Genomic DNA, 23,438 nt, shown 5'->3' on the forward strand with positions numbered 1-23,438 from the left:
GTTCCGGGGACTATGAAGTGCATTAGTGATTCTACTTCTGAAATCCTGATAGCTGTGCTTGGAGGCTCCTAAGGCAGCACCTGGATGTGTCTTAGGGGTGTAGCCCCACCAGCAGGAGTGGCGCATTGCTGAACCACAAGACAGGCCTTAGCCGAGGTCTACTGGCCCATTCGAAATTAGAGGTGGGCACCCTCTTGACTCTCCCGTTCTCTGTAGCTAGTATCCTTTTGGTAAAAATGCACAGTGGTCTCCACATGTGCCATGTTTGTGATGAAGAAAATGGATGACATTCTGCAGGCAATGGTTGGGCACCATTTTTGCCCTCAAAGGAGAAGCTCTGAATTTTTGTAATAGTCTGATTTCATGGTTAATACCAACACACACACACCAAGGCAGAGTGAATATGGGTGCTGAGCATTTGGCAAAGTCAATTAAAGAGATAATATCACATCATTAGCAGGAGCCAGGTCACTACAATGACACTGGACCTTGAATTTGTGACAAGAATGTTGTTATCCTCTCATGAAAGTCATTTGTATTGTATATCTAATCTACTGAATTTCAACAATTCTAAGACGTATTTTCCTCAGATTTTGTGTTCTCTGAATTTGGGATGAATCTTACAGTCAGTGACTTGTCCTAATTTAATTCATCGCATTTTTCTTTCTTGGTCGGATATAAAATAATGGTGTGTGTTATATTCAATGGTGCCTTAGAAGCAGTGACATATGGTAAGTTGTTTCTATGTATTGATGTCGAATTTAATGAATTAATTTCCATTTAAGCTATTTTAAATATTAAAAATTGCAAGACTGTTTAGAGAAATATGGTGAAGAGAAATTCTATGTTGTGAAGTCCCCATTCTTTCCCGGATCGGTATGTTAATGTTGTCAGAGGCGTGTCTACGTAAACTAGTGCCTATGGCAAGCACTGAAATTGCGCCCCTCAGAGCCTTAGCGAGGCTAAGGAGCGCCCAGGGGCAATTTCTATGTTGCACCCCCCTCCCCAATTTCAAGATGAATAAACATGGATAGCAGCAACGTATCAGCAGAGACTCCTTCCCTCCTCTTGTCCGGCTGCCTCAGTTAGGTGCCTTTCATATTTGTGGTGCCTCGGAATGCCATTCTGTGCCTTGTCTGGCACCCCCTTGGAATTGCGCCCAGGGGCAAGTGTGGCGCGCACCCCGCTACCATGCTTGAGGAAGGACTGCTTGGTGGTGCACGTGCGCCCTCCCCCTTCAACTGGCGTCCAGAGCACGTACCATACCTGCCATACCTTAGATGTGCCTCTGAATGTTGTTGGGTGACGTCGATTTCAACTCATAGCGACCCCATGTGTTACCGAGTGGAACTGCCCCATGCCCCATAGAGTTTCCTAGGCTGTAATCTTTATGGGAGCAGATCGCCGGGTCTTTTTCCCATAAAGCCTCTGGGTGGGTTCAATTGCCGACCTTTCTTTCGGTCAGCAGGCGCCAGTACTGCTAAATTCAGCTTCACGCCATTTCTTACTGCTAAGCAGAGAAGAACTTTTCATTGGGTCAGCCTTTCAAATGCATCTTTTAAAGCCCACCTCTTCACCCATCGTCATCAGGCCAAATCTGGGTTCAGGTAAGATGATCTGCCTGTATTCAGACCCCAAGTGCCGCAAGGGAGTGAAACCGCCTTCAGATCACATACAATGGGCTGGCGTCGCAGGGTCTGACTTTTCATATCGGAGTTGGGCTCAGTTACGTAGTTCCTAGGCTTCTAACCCTCATCAAGGCGTAAATTCTACTTTTAGCTAACAAATGGCTTTTCTTTAAAGCTGATCATGTATCACCAGAACTTTCAAGAGCTCAGTCGTTTCTCTCTCTTGTGCAAGAAAACAGACGTGGCAACATTTCTATTTGTGAATCCCTCATTAAGCTGCATTTATAACATAATCTCCAGGGGATCCTGTTAAAATGCTGTTGCTGAATTAGTAGGTCTGAGGGGCCTGAGAATCTGTATTTTGAACAAGCGCCCAGGTGCTGCTGCTGCTGCTCCATGATCCACACTGAGCATCAAGGGCTTAAAATACCAAGGCTTATTCTTGCCTTTAAGAGCTTGCAGACTTGTTGACGGAGGCCTCCAAGGGTCAAAACAGTAGGGAGCATGTTATGAAGGATGTTGCAGAGTGTAAAACAGGATGTGCCGGACCAGTGGTCCTCAGACTTGCCTGCCCACTGGAATCACCTGGGGAGCTTGACGAAATACTGTGCCTGAGCACCAGCCCCAGAGATGCCAATTCATTTGGTCTAGGAGGCGGGCTGAGCATTGGGTTTGATCAAAGCTCCTTATGTGATTGGAATGAGCTGCATGGGCTGAGGTCCACGGCTTAGAAGCACCACATGGGTTACATGTTTACTGTTACATGGGGACTTGAGGAGACTTTTGACATTCAGAAGGGGCCTTGGTGCTGAGAAAAGAAGGGAACCACTGTTACAGACTGTAAATCCATGTGGAGTTTGGAGAAGGGAAAGAGGTGTGACCTATAGTCTCAGGGATGGCTTCCAAAATAGGAAGGATTTGCAGTGAACTTTGAAGACTGAGGAGGATGACTGGGGAGCCTGAACCAGGGCCTGGCCGTAACAGTAAATATGTTGGCTGGCTGGGGCATAAGATGGAGGCTGGCCAGACAGAAGGCCAAACCAAACCAAACCCATTGCCATCAAGGCTATTCCAACTCTTAGCGACCCTATAGGACAGAGTAGAACTGCCCCATAGAGTTTCCAAGGCTGTAATCTTTACGGAAGCAGACTGCCACATCTTTCTCCTGTGGAGCGGTTGGTGGGTTTAGACTGCCGACCTTTCGGTGGGCAGCCGAGCGCTTAACTCTTGTGCCACCAGGGCTGGCTAAGAGGTAATGCTTCAGTCAAGGAGCAGTGACAATAGCTTACAGCGATGATAGATTATAGTCCCCCAAACTGCCAGACAGCTGTATTGACATGTCAATTATCCATAAATAACACAGTTTTCCCAGTGATAGCCTTGTATAGTGTAACATACTGGTTACGAGCTTCGGATCTGGAGCCAGATCACCTGAGTTTGAATTCCGGTTCCGCTGCTGTTAGCTGTGTAGTCTTGGGGAAATTCATTAACCTTCTGCTGTCTTAGTTTCGTCATCTATAAACGAGGTAAAAAAAGGTGGTGCCAACCTGATAGAGTTGTACTCTTAGAATTGTATCAGGTGTTAACGAGCATTATCCGGTTACTTCAGATTTCACCATGTATTCATTTACAACCACGGACCAAAGACTTGGGTATTACTCGATTCTACCTTGGTTTCCATGAGATAGCAATCTACGAAGGCAATATGGTGCAAGAAAGGGCCCATCCACTTTGAACTGTGGCGTTACGTCTAAAAGCAAAGCCACCTATACATGCATGATCTCATCGGCATCAGGGAGATGGTGCTGGTTCTGGAACAGAGGAGCGAAGGAGCAAAGGCACGGATGTGGGAAGATGACCTGTTCACAACAGGCCAGGTAGATTTCGGGAGGACCTAGAGGTGATTGCATGCTTGCAGGTAATGAGGTAAAGGGCCTGGATGAGACGTGTCACAGTGAGAATGGACAGGGCTCTTGTTTTGCAGCCTTTACTGAGTGAAAAATCAGCTAAAAGATTGAGATTGATTTTTTTTCCTGAAGATTCTGTCCTTCGCCGACCGTTCACATACTGAAATGATGGAGTAGATTCCTGTGACGCCAAGTGTAAACTGCACAGGATTTTATTTGGAGGGACAAAGAAACAAGTTTTCAAAGGAGTGTAAAACCAAGAACAAGAAAATGTTTATTATAATTTCTGTTTTGAAAGATCAAACATTTTGTGATACTCGGGAACGTAATGTTTTGGTTTGCGTTTTTTCCTTCTTTATGCAACAGTGGGAATTGGGGGAGTGAAAGGAAGAGTTATTGCTACTTACATTTTTGGCTTCACCCAAAATGGTATGCCAAAGGGAGATTCAAAGAGATTTTTGTTACCAAGGATGCAAAACTTCCAGAGTTTTCAATTGCTTATCTGGTATATTTATTAGAATTATATGCTCTTTTCTTCAAAGACACTTAAAATGGATTCTCTGTTCCCTCTTTGACATATGGATGCATGGAAATAGGGGATGAGCATCGAAGGTTAATCAAAGAGGATGGGCATATGGGATGCAGCAGTTTGCAACAGAACAAAGGTATCAGAACAGGGCAGGGGTAGGGTGAGGCAAGTGAGGCACCCACAGCAGGCTCAAAATGTAAGGGGGCATCAAAAAACTCAGTCATTCAAATAAATGATGTTGGGATTTAGTATTTTAAATAATCAAAATTAATGCAAAAATTCCATGAGGAACAAAATATCAAAAAAAAAAAATTTAGAAGACTAATATCATGCCAGAAGGAGCCCTGGTGGTGCAGTGGTTAAGCGTTCGGCGGCTAACTGAAAGGTCAGCAGTTCGAACCCACCAGCCACTCCACAGGAGGAAGATGTAGCAGTGTGCTTCCGTAAAGATTCCAGCCTTGGAAACCCTCTGGGGCAGCTCTGCTCTGTCCTGTAGGGTCGTTATGAGTCAGAATCCACTCAACGGCGATGGGTTGTTTTACGGGTAGTACCATGCCAACCCATATTGGAGCCTGAAGCAAAAGGTAAAATGGGGCTTAAGCGGAAGCAGAACACATCAATAATATTTTCAAAATCTGCTTCTTTGCTTATCTCGTTCTCAACAGAGAGAATTGCCATGTTTCACAATTTCCCTTGACCAAGTGACAATCTCAAATAAGTTTAAATTAATTAAGCTGAATTAGGAGTCCCTGGGTGGTGCAAATGGTTAATGCACTCGACTAATAACTGAAAGGTTGGAGGTTCGAGTCCACCCAGAGGTGCCTTGGAAGAAAGGCCTAGCAATCTACTTCCAAAAAATCAGCCATGGGGTCTTTATGAGTCAGAGTCTCAAAGACAGCTGGTTCGGTTAAGCTGAAATCACATTATAATAAAAGTTTATTTTGGCATAAATATTTAACTTTAAAATAATGCACCAACTTTTTTACTTTTCAACTGCTTTAATGTTCTGGGGGAGAAAATTAACCATTAAAAAAGACATAAAAGCAGGTATACAGTGGTGCAGTTATCCTTTTCCCTCAGGATCCTTGGGTCCCTAGGATTCTGCGTAAGGAATGCTTTCCAAAATTGAACATGTTTAACACAAAATTCCTACGTAAACACAGAGCTAGGTAGAGCTCAGATCATCTGTGGCACGGTAACTAGTTCCAGCAGTGGGTCATGTCATTTAAATATGGGTTTGAGAAAATGTGTAGGGAGGTTTGGCACTTCTTCGCTCAGACCTGTCAGTTTCCCCGGGAATGTAACATTAATTACACAACATCTTCCCTGCCATACTCTGACAGCAAGATCAGAACAAGACCAACCGAACCACATTTGGGAAGAAGGCCTGTATAGATGAACCAGACACATAGGGGTATATTTTTGAATGGCATTGTGGTCATTCCCTTTAATGGCCTACATAAAGTTTTCACTGAAAGTTTTTAAAAAGGTGGGGTGGGGGGGCGGTGTGTGTGGCAAAAAAACAGTTACTAGCCAATCAGGACCACAGACAAAGACCGTGTTTGGGAGAATAAAATTCCAGCACTGGAAAATAATTGTTTTGTTTAGCTGGATGTTCAGCCTGTTGAATAAGAAATCTACCTTCTTCACTCTGGAGGACTGTTAGACTTTCTCGGAATTGAAAGGTATCCCATTGAAATTATCAACTCCATATCAGGCCGATGATTTATTTTAATCTTTCAAAGATCATCATGAAAAAAATGCCTTCTTCCACAAAACCATTCTCCTGGAGTGTTATGGGATGGACTGTAGTTTTTGTTTGCGTTTTACTAGGATTTGTAAAATCAGAAAGGTTTTCAAGACGTTTTCAGAGCTAAGAAATCTGACATCATCAGCGATGAATTCTGCTGAGTTGCAGTAGCCGGTCATTCTGTTCCAGTTCCCTGGAAGGGACAGAGCATTGCACACACACGCGCGCGCGTGCACACATAAATACACCTCCCCAACAAAAAAGCCTTTTCAGCCAGACAGTTTTAGGGAAAAACTTGATGTGGAATAGGGAGTTCCATAACGAAGTATTCCAACGAGTGTGAATGTACCTTCTATGGAAAGTCCATTCCAAAGGGAAGGAGCAATGTAGCACATCACCCCCTTTCTTCTGACACCTTTCCTGTGATTCACAGCTTCTTTATACCTTTGCAAAGTGTTAATTTGAAGGTGTTTTAACAGGCACGCTGTAAATTAAATGAATAAAATCTTCATTGTTTGATCTTCGCCTATCATAAATGTCTCCATACAGCGAGGCTATTAGGAGCAAATTGTTGTTTTTGTTAGGTGCTGTCGAGTCAGTTCCGACTCATAGCGACCCTATGTACAACAGAGCGACGAAACACTGCCCGGTCCTGCACCATACTCACAGTCTTTGCTAAGTTTGAGCCTGTTGTTGTGGCCACTGCGTCAGTCCATCTCGTTGAGGGTCTTCCTTCTTTTCGCTGACCCTCTACTCTACCAAGCATGATGTCCTTCTCTAGGGACTGGAGCAAATTAATAAGGGATAAAGCCAAAGGGAAAATTTGCACCAGAACCCGGTGCAAGTTCTGATGTCAAGGGTGCTGGCATGGGTGGGTGGCAAGTTTCGATCCATGTCAGCTTCTCTTTGAGGTGGGGTACCTTGGCCCCTAGGATTTGGCATAAGGGATGCTTTGCGGAACAGAGCATGGTTAACACGAAAATCCTCCCTAAATCCAGAGCTGCTCTGGTGACAGATTCCTTTCCCAGTAGAATTCATAGCATCCGAGACGGCTACGTGCTTTGAGTTCCAACAGACTGAGGTTTATTAGTTGAACAATTGTGCCAAGGATGCAGCCAGCACATGTTTGACATCTCCACGGGTATTGCTCGCTGGGGCAGCTCAGCGATTGAACTGGAGTTTTCCATTTATCCACAGAACAAGTTCTGTGCTTCCGGCTGCAGGGCAGGCCTGCCCACAGCACCCGGCCAGCGCGTTTACACCCTGACCTGGAGGGACCACGCTAAGGGTGAGAACGTGACTCAGTCTCCATGCTCATCCCAGGCCTGTTTGGTTAGCTGAAACCACCCACGCGTGGTGTGGGTGGGCCTGGGGCTTTCAGATCTCATGAGGAAACCCACCGTGCATGGAGGCAAACCCATGTCAATGGGCAACCCATCCACCCAACACTCCCAACCTCGATCCATTAAGCCCTGAGACTTAGAAGAAAGAGAGACCACTGTGTGTTTCTAGACTCTTCCTCACCTAGAGAATCACTGATTGAAGTAAATATTTTCTATAATGAAATACATGAATGTTTTGATGTGTTTACTTGGGGCTCTGAGCTCAAAGCTGTCTTCTTGCAGTTGGGCAGGTCTTAGAGAAGATGTTGGTGGCCATGTGGCTCGTTTTTCAGAGATATCCGAAGGGGCACCCCTTTTTCTAGATTTGACACTGAGCGCCCTGTGGAAAATCACTAATAACCTACTTCCTGGGCTCATTTTCTCACTGATGTCCAGAAATTGGAGAGCGCACTAATTTGGAGCTGGTCTGTATGATGGTAATGCCCATTTAGGGGGGATCCCAAAGTGGACTTATAGTAGTGGATTGTAACCACCCTCAGGGGACCCTGAGCCTGGCAGTTGCAGCCTAGAGGGAAGAGTCTCCTATTTTTTCTCTCTTTTTTTTCCCCTCCAGCTTGCAGACTCAGGGAAATTTTCTCTCCTGTGTCTTTACCTCCCACATTTCCACTGCGCTCTGCCTGGGTTTATTCTAAATCATGAGGACTTATTTTCTGATTTATGATTTTTTTTAATATGACAAATCTTTCAGAGCATTATAGATATTATCTAATTTCTTTATACATTTACCAAATTTCCCTTATTGGAAACAATCATTTCCATGAAATTAGGACTATCCCAGAAACTTTGGGACAGAGTAGAAAGACTCAGAGGTGGAAAATAGGCAGACAAATGAAACGTAGATATGTAACGAAGGTGTTCACAATGTCTGGGCATCTAGTCCCCACTGGGAGACAAATGTGCTCTGAAAAGCCCCAATAGTTCTGTATGTAGAACTCTGGAAATTTCTGCCTGGCACATAATGAACTCTGTATAAATGTTAACTTTTACTGTTCTCACAGGCCAAGGGATTGTTACACGTAAGTGGAGTTCACAAAGCTGCTTGCCATGTGTACTCAAACTGTATCACCTTCCATGACCAAGACATGCTGGGTGGCTGAGAGAGGATCAGCTCTCAGTAGATACCCCCCTCTGCCTTATTTATGTTCCTGGCTGTGACCCCAGCTGCCCCCAAAGTATGGGCTGTGCCCACCGAGAGACACCTCTACCACCAGGGTCAGCTGCAGCCACCTTCCCCCAGTTCTCCTCTGATTGGAGCCCTTTAGTTCACTTTAGTGGTTTGACTTAGGAGAATGAACCAGAAGAGCAGAGAAAGGTGAGTTGGCCTCTCCTGCCCCCCTCTCACCTTAACATGTTCTGATCCACAAGCTTTCAGTTATCTGGATCATGCCCACTGCAGAGAGAGGAAGACCAGGTGCCGGCTGGGATGGGCACACCCTCCTTCTTTGCCCAGCTATGGCCCCAGCACCTGAGAGCCCAGGGCCTCTCTCCTCCTATAGACCACCACATTCACCTCACTGCCAGCCCTGCAGCTTTAGCCACCATCCATGGTATCCTTCTTCATTTGTAGCTTAGCAGACCCATAGCACATTATCACAGCTACAGATTGAGAGGGGAGGGGTAGTTGGGTTGTCAATGGTTCTCCAACTTCCCTGTCCATCACAATCACCTGGAGGGCTTGTTACAATGACCTGCACAGTGGCACAGGGCCCCTACTCTCAGAAGAACCCCGTGCTTGGTTTTATGCTCTGCTGCCGCCGTCTTGAAATTCTTGGGAATTTTCGAACAAGGGGCACTTCATATTCATTTTGCTCTGGGCCCTGCAAATTATATAGCTGGTCTTGTCAGTAGTTCTAGGGTGGGGCCCAAGAATTTACATCCCTAAGAAGTTCCCAGGTGATGCAGATACTGCCACTCCAGGGCCCGCTTTGAGAACCACTAAGATTTTCCATAGTCAACCTATAGAACAGAGGAAAGGTGAGGTGGCTTCCCAGCAGCCCATCTCTCACTTCTCATACGCCCAATCATGGATACAAAGATGGAGGGGGAAAATGGAGGAGAAACCAGAAGCTGTGCGCAGCTTCAGTTATTTTTGTTATTGTTACAATTGTGTTGTGTTGTGTTGTTTTAATGAGAGTAAATGCTCTCATGAAGCATGCTGCCTTTCCAACTCCCCCCCCCATTAATGTAGGTGTGATCTCCCTGTCTGTACAGCCCATCAGTCAAAAACACTTTTTTGAAGAAGCTTGCAAAAATATGCAAAGTCGAACAATTATAGTAAGTAAGTTGAGAGGCTGGGGAAAAGAAAATAACAGAAAGAGCGATAAGATGAAGTCGGAAGGTACAACACACGTAGGTGTCCCGCCAGCTCCAGTATACCAACTGGAGTTGAGCTCCAATGACTCGGAGCCTTTTGGCAGTCATTGCAAAGAGAGATGCATTATTTATCTCATGATTCATGGTTCCATAGGTTAAAAATAATCTACTTGCTCAGTAGTAATCCAAATATCCCCAGGACTGAGATTTACAAGAAATTTCCTTCACCGGGGTAGCCCTCTTTATGCACGTAACTCCTGGCTGAATCCTCGACTTCTGACAGTTTCTGTAAAGTGCTCTATTCCGTATGTTTTGTAAGACAGAGAAGCAAGACCTGGAACAGAGCTATTGGGCCCCCTTTGAGCTAAAACTGACCTTCCAAGAACTTTACTCCAATCCGAGGGGGCAAGAAACATTCGTAGCCTTGATGGTTGCTTTGTTTTGGTTAATGAGTTGACTCTCTTGCAAACATCCCACAAAATAAGGCTTTACATACCCACTGTTATTAATGTAAAACCAACGACTTCTTCTTGCTGAGCAGACGTAGACTTTTTTGTTAATTACCGGAAACATGTCAATTTACCAGGGAAAACAAATGACTTTAATCTACTAATATAATTCCTAGTCCTGGTCAGAAACTAGAAGCCCTGTTGTGAGCTGAGCTCCACAGTAGCTAGCAGTTCAACCCGTTCGATTTTCTCAGGTTCGTAGTAAAGTGTCTTCAGCCAGCACCTTACCTCATGATGATAGACGAGATTTGTTGTTGTCTCACAGCTAGAATTAATGAGGCTGTGTCTCTTTTAATTAGCTGTGGTGGTTAAAGACTTTTCCCCCACTTTCCTGCAGAAGTGGTTTTTTGTTCCCCCCTTCAAATTCAGCAGAGGCCTAAAGTTCTGGAAAATAATTCTCACGGTTGTCCCCTGGCTTTTTCCCATAAGATTATCTGACATCAGTTCAGAGATGAGGCAAGGAGAGGGCTTACTCACTCCGTGTGGGCAGGAAATGTCCTCAGGAGAAAGTCCCCGAGCCCCGCTGCCTCAGTGACAGGTAAGGCCTATCACAGACGCTCTGATAGTTTTCCCTGGGCCCGAACCCCTGCCGGAAACCCAGGTGAAGATGGATCCCCCTGTGGTGAGTGCACCAAACCATTTGGCTAAGGCCAGGCTTGCTCAGGCGTGGCTTTGCCTTCGTCAAGAACACAAAAGATTTGTCTTGAAAAATCAAACCAAAAGAAAGAAAAGACCAGAAAAGGGCAATCAACTAAGGGGAGAGGCAGAAGCAGGTTCTGGATGTTTTAATCAACCTGTGATCGTTTCCCTTTAAGATGTTGTCAGGGCCACTGTTTTTGAGGAAAGTAGAACAGAAAGATGTTTCAAGGTAAGACTTCACGCGCTCTTTCCATGTTCCTGACGCTCTTGTTTCCCTATCCCACTTACATTTTCACTGTGATTTCTGTTGCTGTGACAACTCACATGCGTATAAAACGTAACTGATATGCCAGTTAGTGTGTCTTATCATATCCACTTGTAAAAGCACCGGTGCTTTGTAGAATCATTTTAGATGAATTTAAATACAATGGCCTCTGCCATCGAGTCGATTTTGACTCATAGCGACCCCATGTGACGGAGTAGAATGGCCCCATAGAGTTTTCTTGGCTGTAATTTTTAGGGAAGCAGATCACCAGGCCCTTCTTCCTTGGCACTGCTGGGTGGGTTTGAACTGCCAAGCTTTCCGCTAGCAGCCAAGCACTTAACCATTTCGCCACCAGGGCTCCTTCAGTGGCCTCTAGTGATGGGCATATATTGGTCTTTTGGGTCAGTATTTTATATATTGAAGTAATTATTCCCACAGTAGCACCATCGTCACTCAAAGGATGGATTTATTACATTAAGTATTTTGGGGGGTGGGGGGGAGTTGTCTAAAAAGCCATAATGGACCTCAAGTAAAGTTTCTATTGTAGTTTTATGTGAATTATTTTAAATTTAGAATATAGAAGAATGTAAAAGATTTCGCTCCCAGCTTTTCCTTGCTTTGAGCACCATCAGACATTAATTTTGAAATGGACCCAGGAACTAATCCGTCCACTATTTCAGCGACACGTGTTGAATACTGCAGGGTTCCATCTCTGTTTCATCCTCTCCCGTCTCAGCCCTCCCTTCCCCTGCTGCTGTTTCCCATAACATCTGTGAAGTTTTACTGCCATCTTCTGGCCATTATGTGGAAACGCTTTCACCTTCTTCATGTAGAAGTCTTGGAATAGTGCTCAAAAGATCTTTTGGTTTCAGCTCCTGTGTCCATGCGTTCTCCTGTTGTTTGTGTAATGGTTGCATTGTTTGAACCTGGTCACTAATGGTTACTCATGCTCCTGCCATTGTCTCCTTGCACCAGAAGCCCTGACATGCTGCAGTCGGAAGTTTCCTTTGCCATGGGAGAGAGGCACTCATCCACAGACTCCAACAAGGCCTCCAGCGGAGACATCTCCCCTTATGACAACAACTCCCCAGTGCTGTCCGAGCGCTCCCTGCTGGCTATGCAAGAGGACGCGGCGCCGGGGGGCTCGGAGAAGCTCTACAAAGTGCCGGAGCAGTACACGTTGGTGGGCCACTTGCCATCGAAGTCAAGAGAAAGTTCTCCAGGACCGAGACTTGGGAAAGGTAACTGGAGCCGACGCTGGGCAAATCCAGGGATTCACCTCTTATTGTATGTGGGATGGCATGGGGTGCCTTGAGCCTTCTCTTCCTCACTTACTTTTTATTTCGCTGTAATTCAGCGCGTATTTATTGAGTATCTACTGAACGCCTGCTCCAGAGAGAAGAAGGTATGGTGAACCCAGTGGCTGTCTTGGGGGACCCTTGCAGTCCGTGCATTTATTCTCAGATATCTAGGAAGCTGACCAAGCACAGGAGTCCATGGGTGGTGCAAATGGTTAACTCACTTGGCTGCTAACCAGAAGGTTAGCAGTTAGTGTCTACCCAGAGGTGCCTCAGAAGAAAGACCTGGCAATCTACTTCTGAAAAACGCTGTTAGCGGCGAGCGTTTTAACTATTTGCACCACCCAGGGATTGTAGTGAGAGTTTGATGAGATAGTGGGAAAGGCTCCTACAGGGCATTACTCTTTAAATATCGTGGACAGGCAAAGGGGATTTACGAATGAATGCCTGTACGCAGCAATGAATCTGTTGACACTACAAGCAGAGTATTCCTGAGGGCGGTATAGAAACTGTATCCGTTGTTCCTCTGTGGTTAGAGCCTAGAAGGCTGTTGCAGGGATTAGGACGTGGACATCTTTGGGGGCCATTATTCTGCCTCGCACAGCCATGATATGCACAGAGCCTTTTTGTAAGTCCCAAGTGAAATAAAGCTCCTGAAAGGCGGAGCTGAATCGTATAGTGTTGTTTTTATCCGACACAATCTCAGATACACTGCTTTACACAGAGGTGATGTTCTACAAACGTTTGTTTATTGATTTTTGTCCTTGAACTTTAGTTTTGTGTTCCACTTTTTCCTAGATATGTCGGAGGAACCTTTCAATATCTGGGGAACTTGGCATTCAACATTGAAAAGTGGATCCAAAGACCCAGGAATGACAGGTGAAGTATCATTTTTTAAAGATGGTTTGCATAGGCTTTTTAATGTTCGTTTAATGTTTGCTGTGTTAGCAGCATAATACACGTTGGCCAAATAATATTTGGAAAATGCTAAAAATTGGGGGTGGGGTGGGATATTACAATACCCTTAGGCTTTCCAGCCTAGTACTGTCAATCTTTGCCTGTCTTCATTCCGTTTCCTTATAAAAAGAGCAGAATAGACACAGACACACACACACACACACACACACACACAAGGGGAAGAGACCATCTGAGGAGCCATCTGCAAGCCAAGGAATGCCAAGGAATGCCCAGGGCTACCGAGAAGGAAGGCCCCTGCCCTAGAGCCAAGGCCCTGATTTGTAAACATACTTAGAATCAGTCTGTCTATGCAGCTTTAGTTTGTGTTAACTTCTTTTCTATTATAATTTTTAATGGCCATGTAGTACTTCAGCAGCGCAGATTCTAGTTTACAATCCAATGCCTTGACAATGAAGTTGTTTCACTCTTTTGTTTCTGTTGTGATAACTTACGCTCTCGGGAACCTTTGTAGGTCAATGTCTTTGTACTTCCAATTACTAACGGATTCCCTAAATTTTGGAAAGTAAGTCAAAGGTGATAAACTCAGAATAGGAAAGTGGGTCAAAGATCATGAACCTTTTCAAGAAGTCAGAGGTGTAGTCACATCGCCTTCTGTCTTAGTTAGCTAGCGCTGCTGTAACAAAAATACCACAAGTGAGTGGCTTTAACGAACAGAAATTTATCATCTCACAGTTTCGGAGGCTAGACGACCGAATCAGGGTATCAGCTCTAGGGGAGGGTCCCTCTTTGTCCATACCCCCAGGTGCTCCTTGGCTTTTCTTGTCTTGTAGGTGGTTCCTCATGTGGTCTCTTCCCCTGGTGTGTGTGTCTTTCTGTCTATTCTGTTCTTTTTATAAGAAACCGCTCAGAAGGGATTAGGTTTGGGACGCACCCTACTCCCGTATGGCCTCATTTACATAACGAGCAAACCCTTATTTCCAAACAAGGCCATATTTACAGATACAGGGGTTAGGACTTCCACATTTCTTTTGGGGGGACGTAATTCAATCCATAACACCTTTCATAGAGAATGCACTAGCTTGTATTCTGTAGGCCGTGGATGGTAGGCTTGACTTATTACAAGTTGATCTCTCTCTCGCATCACGGTCCAGTGTAGACCGTGTGGGGTGAGAAGTGGGAGTGGGTGAGGGCAATTTGTGCCCTGTTCCACGGAGTCATTCAGGGGCCCAGGTTCCACCTAGCCAGTGGCTCCATCATCCTTGAGGCCCTTGATGTCTTCCGTGGTTTCTCCATATTGAGAGAAGGAAGAGAGCAAGGAGGAATGTGAACACACTTACTAGACCAAGCCTAAAAGTGGCTCACATCACATCTCTCCACATTTGTTAGCCAGACCTCATTCACATGGCCTTCTAACTGCAAGGGAGACTGGGAAATTTGTTCCAAACTGAAACGATAAGGATATAGTAAACAATGAGCCCGTCTTTCCCACAATGGTGGTGATTGAATGTACCCAGTGACTGTTACACTCATTAACTTCTGGCATTGAATGGGGTATTTCTCACTCAATTCATTTATTCTTACAACTCGTATTGACATGATGACCAAAACCATCGAGTCGATTCCGACTGATAGTGACCCTGTAGGACAGAGTAGAACTGCCCCATAGCGTTTCCAAGGCCGAAATCTTTATGGAAGCAGACTGCCGTATCTTTCTCCCGAGCAGTGGCTGGTGGGTTTGAACCACTGACCTTTTGGTTAGCAGTCAAGCACTTTAACTACTGTGCAACCAGGGCTCCTACTGACATGATACCCACCCCCCAAAAAAAAAATCAACTCATTGCTGTCGAGTCAATTCTGACTCATAGCAACCCTATAGGACAGAGTAGAGCTACCCCCATAGGGTTTCCGAGCAGCGGCTAGTGAATTCGAACTGCTGACCCTTTGGTTAGCAGCCTGAGCTCTTAACCACTGGGCCACCAGGGCTCCATTGACATGATAGGCTCATGGAATCATTAGAATTTGTATCTCCCATGGATTGCACATTGCGTTGAATGAGAAGGGAATGAGTCCTTCACCTTCTGGCATCAGAATTGTTTTCGCAGGCATATAGAGGGGGACTGTCATGAAACGTGTATTAGTGACGAGAATTATTTTATCCAGTTTGACAGCTAACCTGATAGAGTCATGGAGCCGCTACACAAATTGTGCCAATAATGGAAAAAGTATTCGTCATTTCTTTTACTAGGAAGTTTTTTTTTTCTTTAGGTGGTCCAGTCGGTTAATGTGCTCGTCTGCTAAATGAAACATTGGACTTTGAGTCTACCCAGAGGCACCTCAGAAGAAAGGCCTGGCAATCCACTTCTGAAAAATCAGCCATTGAAAACCTCATGCAGTACAGTTCTACTCTGACACACGTGGGGTCGCCATGAGTTGGAGTCGACTCAACCGCAACTGGGTTTTGTTTTGTTTTTCCTTTAGACAGAGGCAGCTAAGAGTGTATGTGCTTTCTCAGTTTTAGAAGTTGGCAGCGGAAGGATATAACAGGAAAACCCAATAAAGATTTGACATTAATTCCATTTCCTGTCTCTCTCTCTGGCTTCCAGGTTCCCATGGAGACATTTTTGAAAGTAGCTCCCTCCGACCCGGGCTGTATTCCCTTTCTCAAGGGAACCTGTCCCCGAATTGGTCTCGGTGGCAGGGTAGCCCCACAGAGCTGGACAGTGGCACGCAGGTCATCCGGAGGACTCAGACCACGGCCACCATCGCGGAGTGCCGGGCCCACCCGCCTGTATCTCGCGTCTGCAGCACGCCCCACGCCCAGGGCAGCAGCCGGCGATCGGAGCAGTCCACATCCCGGTCTGAGCAGTCTTTGACTCTGAGCAGTGCCGAAGACCTGAGCGACAGCGAGCTGGACGTGGTGTGGCTGCAGACCCGAGCCAAACCTCTGTACCAGAGACCACGGGAGAGTGGAAGGCCCGACAAGAGGCCTCCCCCTCCTTATCCTGGTCCCGGGAAGCAAGCCTTAGCATCCTCCCAACAGCCTGCGGAGCCCCTCTTGTGGAGGCGTCAGCAGCCAGAGGAAGGCTCCGGAACAGCCTTGGAAGAGGGAAGCCAAGCATCCGAGCAGGAGCATCAGGCCACACAGCAAAAACTGAGTAGTGGCTACTCTGCCCGAGCCAGCGATCAGAACAGTAAGAAATTGGGTGACCCCAGCTGGCTCGACTGGCAGAGAGAGCGGTGGCAAATCTGGGAGCTTTTATCAACCGACAACCCCGACGCCCTCCCTGAAACGCTGGTATGAACCCACGCCCAGGCTTGAGCCCTCACTGTCCCCAACATCCTTCTTCCAGTCAATGGGGGGAAAAGTGGATGTTGGACAATCGGACACTTGCTTATTTTTCTTCTTTTACACATTTAAAAAGCAACACAAGAGAAGCTCCATTCACTTAAAGATGTAGAGCCCTCTTCCCCTCGCCATTTACAATCCGGTCCTGTTGCATAGCCAGCCTTAGGAAAAAACCAGAACCAAAACGGATGACAGTAACCAGTCTAAAAACAACCCACCTTGGCTCTGTGTAAGATAAAACTCTTGCTTTGGTATTGCTTCATTGTATTTATGTGTCTTCAGTTTTGATTATTGTATATTCTGTAACAGATTGTGTATGATAATCATATATATTCACAGAGAAAAAACAGAAGGAACAATTTTTTTAATCACTTCACTTATATATTAAGCAATGAGATATAGTAAGCAATGAGATTCTGTAGAATGTTCTAGAATGTGCATAAGGAGGTTACTATTCTTTTGCCATAGCCTTTTAACAGGACAGCCCTTCAATGCCTAAGAAACACATGTATAAAAAGGAAAACAAAACAAAACAAAACAGAATGTGAGAAAGCCGTATTTTTATATAGTAGTGAGATACGAAAAATATAGTCACTAAGTACTTTTTCATATTGAGTATGTTTTAGGAGTATATTAAATTTGATACATTATGAAATATATTTTTGGAATCTGTTTAGAAAGGATTCAGTTAATCAAGCAAGAGAAAGGCCGTGCCTAACAAAGAAGAATTAACAAGTTGTCCTTCCCCTTCTAGGTCAAGTTCAATTTTATGTAGACCATATATAATATATATTTATAATGTATAATTTTATGTATTTTTCAAAACTACAAACTGGAATCCAACTATAAGGTGTTTAAGAATCTAAATAGGTATTCAAATTAGAGCAGAACATGGTTTTTCGTTTTGCCCCATAATCAGTGTTAACCAAATTATGTGAAATGCTTTGTAAAGTAAATCATAATTGGAAAAAAGCTACAGCTTTGTACTTACATTGTGCCAAAGGCTGAGGAAGTGCTTTCTTCAGTCAACTTACGTCGTATTGTAACATGTTCCTACCGTACTTCAGTAATACACGTGGACGTTTTTCAACTGCAAAACCACTGTACGACCAGCAGGTGGCGATTTGCTTCAGTATTTTATGAGTCGTTTTCACTTCATAAGGGAAAGTGTATTATAAAAAAAGATTTTCTTTTTTTTTTTTTTATAAAACATGCTATTCTTAATTTTCATGTTGGCAATGCCGTCTTCAGTGGTGTTTCTTAAAGTTTTATCTTGTGCCATAATGAATAAAAACTTAAGCAAAGGCTTTGTTCCCTGGCATTCAATTTAGTGAATGAACTCAGACCCCGTTCTGGACATATAATTTACTATCTACAAGTCCATGTGTAATAAATAATGGTAATATTATACAACTACAGAGGCAGTAAAAAAATATTATCAGATTCCTTGGAGGCATCAACACAGTGATACGGAAGCATTTAGAAACTCACAATAATTACTTGTTGCAAGTGAAGGCGATTTCCATATGGATGAGAAAGTGGTTTGCTACTGGACCAGAGCTCCGGTTTCCTAGCTGCCGGACGGCCTTGGATGCGTCATTTGCTTCGGGGCCATGATAATAAGACCGAGAAGTGCTTTCTCATGTTTCTTGTTGGGGGAATGGTTAGAATCTCTTCAGGCTTCGACATGGGGGTTCAGCACTTCTGCCATGAGGTGGGGCCGAGGAGGATTTGCCTGCGGGCCTCTGGTTCTTCCTGGCCGCCCTCCCTTAGCCGAAGCTGTAAACAAGATCCAGAGCAAATGCGACTTGATTGTGGGCCGCAAGTTGCCGTCTGTGCCAGCTGCTGGTGCTGACCGTGGGCTTGCTTGCGTTTGAAATTGACCATGGCCTGCCATTTTCCTCCCTCCTTCCTGGACTGGACGGCCTGGACTATGAGACCCCCCCCCCCCGCCTCCCTGCCATGTGCTTATTGTAATACATAACGGTCCTTTTAGAAAACAAGCCAGGTCAAATGGCCCTGAGGTCCACTTCTGTGTCACCAAAGGTAGCGAAAGGTATGTCTCTCTGTTAATAGATCGAAATTAGGCAGTCCAGAAAATTGAGAGCTCACAGTATTTTTTAAATAAGTGAATTTGGCTCTGTGTGTGTGCAAATAAAAATAAATTTACAACAGGCTATCACCTCAACCAGACAAAATTCATAATTGTATGTGTAATTTTATACACACACATATAGTGCTAGTTGCCATCAAGTCGATTCTGATTCACGGCGACCCCACATGTGTTAGAGGAGAACTGTGCTCCTTAGGGTTTTCAATAGCTGATTTTTGGGAAACAGATTGCCAGGCCTTTCTTTCGAGGTGCCTCTGGGTGGACTTGAACCTCCAGCCTTTGGATTAGCAGCCAGGTGCTTTAATTGTTTGCACCATTGAGATATATATATATATATGCATATATATATATATATATAATCATTCATTTGTCGTTTCTTTTTGTATGGTTTAAACCCAGTGGCAGTAGTAGCCTTAGCTTAGTGAGGAAACGCTCTGTTAATGTCTTAGATGCCTTTGTTATATTGAAATTAGCTGTTTTTAAAACACACACGAGACTCAAATGGCTGAGTGGAAATTGAAGTGAGTTCTAGTCCCTTGTAAATAAGCTAATATATGACAAGAAAAAATAAAACGCAAATGCTCTCAAATGGGACAGAACCTCTAACAGGCTGTTAGAGTCCCTCATTCCTTGGGAGCAAAGAGATCCGACAACAAAGCAAGGAGAAAGCTACATGTGGCACAGAAAGAAGAGTCACACAGAGTTTAAAAGAGGACAACATCTATGAATACTCAAGATTATTTCTGCATCTTTGGAAATGGGCTGGAATGGTGATGGCAGAAATAGCCAAAACTGAATTTTTCTTGATCCATCTAAATACCTATTTAACATTCGTTTGTTGTGGGTTCGTATGGGGGGGTGTGTGGGAACTCTTGAGCCAATGGAGTTTGTGCAAATTGAGGAAACCTTTCACCAAGCCCAGCTTGCTTCTTTTCTTATGCACATTTTCATCCACATCTGCTTGGCAGAGCACTGGGGTTGGGCTCACATCTAAGGAGCTGTCAGAACAAAGTGCAGGCCTGTGATGACCAAGCAGAAGAGTCACACAGCGTTTAAAACAGGACAACATCTCAGCCGGCCAGAATGGAAAACAACGAAATCAGCAGCAAATGTTCTCCAAGAGAAAAAACACACACCGAAGTAAAATCCCGATAAAGGGTGGAATTCTTCCACACAGTCAAGGCGACGGCTGGAGCCAGGGCCATGTCAAACTGCAGACAGTGGTGTCTGGGGTATGGACTCCAATTCACCAAAGGGCTTGCAGCACCAGCTCCCAAGTGAAGGCCCCAGGAGGCTGCACACGGCTCAGAAGATTCTCTAACTTCAGTTCAACCAACAGCTGTTCAGCCTAGGGTGACCAACTCATCCCAGTTCGCATGGGAAACCCCTCAGTCCCGGGCAAACTGGGGCAGTTGGTCACCCCTGCTGGGCACAAGCCATGCCACTACCCGACCTCCACCTTGGCACCTCTCAAGTAGGAGCGTCACATAAGCCACAGGACACCCAGTTCAATTTGAATGTCTGATATACAATGGATCAGTTTTTAGTATAAGTATGTCCCAGGCAATATCTGGGGCATACTTACACTAAAAAATGACTTTTTGTCCCAGATATTGCCTGGGAGATACTTGTACAGTGAGACCTGTGAAAGCCAGAACCTGTGTAAGGCGGAAACCTGTCAGAGAAGGAAAACGCAAATATTTTCCACCAAAAGGAGAGAGAGAAAAGTGGTAGGACTGCACCCTGTCGAAGGCGGAAAGCTTGTGAGACCTGGAAAAACAAGGCTGTCCCTTGAGCTCCAGCTGTCACAGGTTTCGCTGTACTAAAATATCTGTTGTTTATCTGACATTCAAATTGAACTGGTGTCCTGTATTTCTCTTTGCTAAATCTGGCAACCCTTATCTCTAGCTGTGACATCCTACCTGGTCTCCAATGGCCTGCTTGTCACTTTCACTGAATGGCCCATGGGTGCCTCACAGTCCTGGGGTCCCAATGCTGTTGACTCTTGCGTACAGGGCTCCTGCTTGTCCCGACCTCCCACCTCTCCCCAACACCGCTGCCCTCCCTACTTCTAATATCCACATGTGGTCACAGGTGCGTCCCTGCTTAAAAACCATCGCTGCCCTCCTCCCCCTAGGGCCTATGGGACAAAGTCCACACTCAGCATGAAAAAAAAAAAAAACCCGTTGCCATCGAGTCAATTCAGACTCATAGAGTAGAACTGCCCCATAGGTTTTACAAGGAGCGCGTGGTGGATTCGAACTGCCGACCTTTTGGTTAGCGGCCGTAGCTCCTAACCACTCCACCACCAGGGTTAATGTGGAAACACTCCACAGTCAGTCTCAATCTGCCTTCCAACAAGGCACCCCGTACTCTGGCCCCGTATGGAAAACCCCATTCCCACATACATGATGCATGTTCACACTTCTGTTCCAAGGGCCTCGAATGCTGTTCCCTGCTTTTCTTATTCAGTTCAACATGATTTCCTCTGTAAAATTAACTTGAATCTTCCCCTCCCACAAACACAACGAATGACAATTCTTCTGGCACTGTGTACACAAGCATCCAGGGCATTACGGCTCCCGCTTTATTTTACCTGGAGGGCCAGCCCTGAGGACTGGGACTGAGTCCTCCTTTTTTTGGTATCCTCAGAATTGGGCAGAGACCTGTCACATAGTTGGTGTTTGATAAATCTTGCTGAACAGCTGACTATAAATAAACATGACCCACCAGCTGACCATCCAGTGAAGAAAAGAATACCAGTCCATCGACTTCTCGGTCAAGTTTAGAGATAGGCGTATCCTTTCCAAATAAAAAGGCTCTGGAAGAAGGGAGGAGACAGTTGGAGGCGATGCTGATGGCAACATAAATACACTGTCTCTTAACCAGCAAGACTCCGCAAAGAAGTGTGGCCCAGCTCTGTGTGGCAGGCGGCAAAGAGGACAGGTGGCTTCACCTTCCTAAGATGAAAACTTTAATAGTACATGTGGTAGCATGTATAGTTCTAGGCTCCCTTGTTCAACCCGTTGCCTTCAAGTTGATTCCGACTCATAGCGACCCTATAGGACAGAGTAGAACGGCCCCAGAGGGTTTCCAAGGAGCGGCTGGTGGATTTGAACTGCCAACCTTTTAGGTTAGCAGCCGAGCTCTTAACCACTACACCACCAGGGCTCCAGGCTCCCTTGTTAGTGCACAGAAATATTTAATGATGGGGGAAAAAAATGAAGTTTCAAAGTATGGGCTTCAGAGTCAGAGAGAACAAGGTTTGGATCCTGGCCTTATCATTTCTTAACTGAGTGACCTCAGACAAGTTCCTGTAACTCTGACTCAGAGTAGTTGTTGTTACTGTGTACTTTGAGTCAATTCCGACTCATAGAGACCCTATATGACAGGGTAGAACTGCCCCAGAGGGTTTCTTAGGCTGAAATCTTTACAGGAGCAGACTGACAGGTCTTTCTCCAAAGAGTGGCTGGTGGGTTCACACCACTTAGCAGCCAAGCGCTTGACCATTGGGCCGCCAGGGCTCCTTGCTTGAACCATTAAAAAAAAAAACAAACACAAACAAAACCCGTTGCCATCGAGTTGATTCCGACTCATAGTGACCCCATAGGGTATCCAAGGCTGTAAATCTCTACAGAAGCAGACTACCACATCTTTCTCCCTCGGAGCCACTGGTGGTTTCGAACCGCTGACCTTTCATTGCTTTAACCACTGCACCACCTGCTATGCTACAAAATACAGGTATTATTAAAGGAGTTGTCAGTTCTGACTCACAGTGACCCCATGTGTGTCAGAGTAGAACTGTGCTCCATAGGGTTTTCAGTGGCTGATTTTTTGGAAGTAGATCGCCAGGCCTTTCTTCCGACACGCCTCTGGGTGGACTCCACCTGCCAACCTTTTGGTTAGTAGCCGAGCTCAAAGGATGTGAGAGGGAAGTGATCCCTGCCTGGTAGCACCAGCCTCACCTACATAAGTTCTCTGCCCCCCCCCCACCCCATACCTGGAGAATCAGGAACTCTGGGGGTGGGGCTGGCAATCAGTGTTTTAACAAGCCCCTCAGGTGATGCTGACTTACCGAGCTGGGGAAACCAAAAGAGGGAGCGAGATGGAGGGAAGCAGCAGGATCCAAAATGCTGCTCGAATGCAATACTCTGGCTGAATAACGTCAAATCGTAGTTTACAAAAAGTCAGATGAAACAGCAATTCATGAAATGATTTGCTGCTACGTTTTAACTTAAAACACAGAAATGCATGCTCATTAGCTAAGGGCAGTGCCCCTTCATTCTTCTTACGTAAACCACATCCGTGCACTCCGGAAGCCGTCTATGATTCCAGGTCCTGTGTCCTTCAGCAAACTTCAGTAACAACTGCAGAACCGTGAGTGAAGCATTAGTTTGGATTTTTACAGTATTTTCCTAACCTTTTACAATTTCATGGCAGTATTCTTTAGAAATTCTCTTTTAAGTCCTTCTAAACAATTCATTAGTCTTTATAGACTCGGTTTATGCATTCATACGGCATCGGCTTTTGTTTTGCTTAATTACTTTGTTAAGCTACTAGCTCTTAGGAAGCTGAGGACTCAGTTGTAGGCGCAGGTCTGCTAGCTGTGGGGATCAGCCAGCACATTTTTTTCTTTTATTTTTTTAACAGCTTTATTGAGATGTGATTCACATACCATACAATTCACCCACTGAAAGTGTACAATTCCTTGGCTTTGAGTATTTGAGTATATTCACAGATTGTGTAACCCTTTCCACTATCTTAAGAACATTTTCATCTTCCCAAAAAGAAACCCTCCTTAAAAATATCCCTTAGCAGTC

The 23,438-nt window shown here is 45.1% G+C and overlaps 1 protein-coding gene across 1 annotated transcript in view; it reads left to right on the forward strand.

Annotated features, from left to right (window-relative positions):
- Positions 1-17,644, forward strand: part of ARHGAP6 (Rho GTPase activating protein 6) — an 87,782-nt gene extending 70,138 nt beyond the window's left edge. Inside the window, exons 10-12 of the mRNA XM_023740713.1 lie at positions 11,919-12,184; positions 13,040-13,120; positions 15,763-17,644. Coding sequence (XP_023596481.1) covers positions 11,919-12,184; positions 13,040-13,120; positions 15,763-16,460 — 1,045 coding nt within the window. The 3' untranslated portion in view covers positions 16,461-17,644. The remainder of the gene's footprint in view (positions 1-11,918; positions 12,185-13,039; positions 13,121-15,762) is intronic.
- The last annotated feature ends 5,794 nt before the right edge of the window (positions 17,645-23,438 follow it).

The sequence above is a fragment of the Trichechus manatus genome, unplaced genomic scaffold (assembly GCF_000243295.1).
Source record: "Trichechus manatus latirostris isolate Lorelei unplaced genomic scaffold, TriManLat1.0 scaffold00162, whole genome shotgun sequence".
NCBI classification, from domain to species: Eukaryota; Metazoa; Chordata; class Mammalia; order Sirenia; family Trichechidae; genus Trichechus; species Trichechus manatus.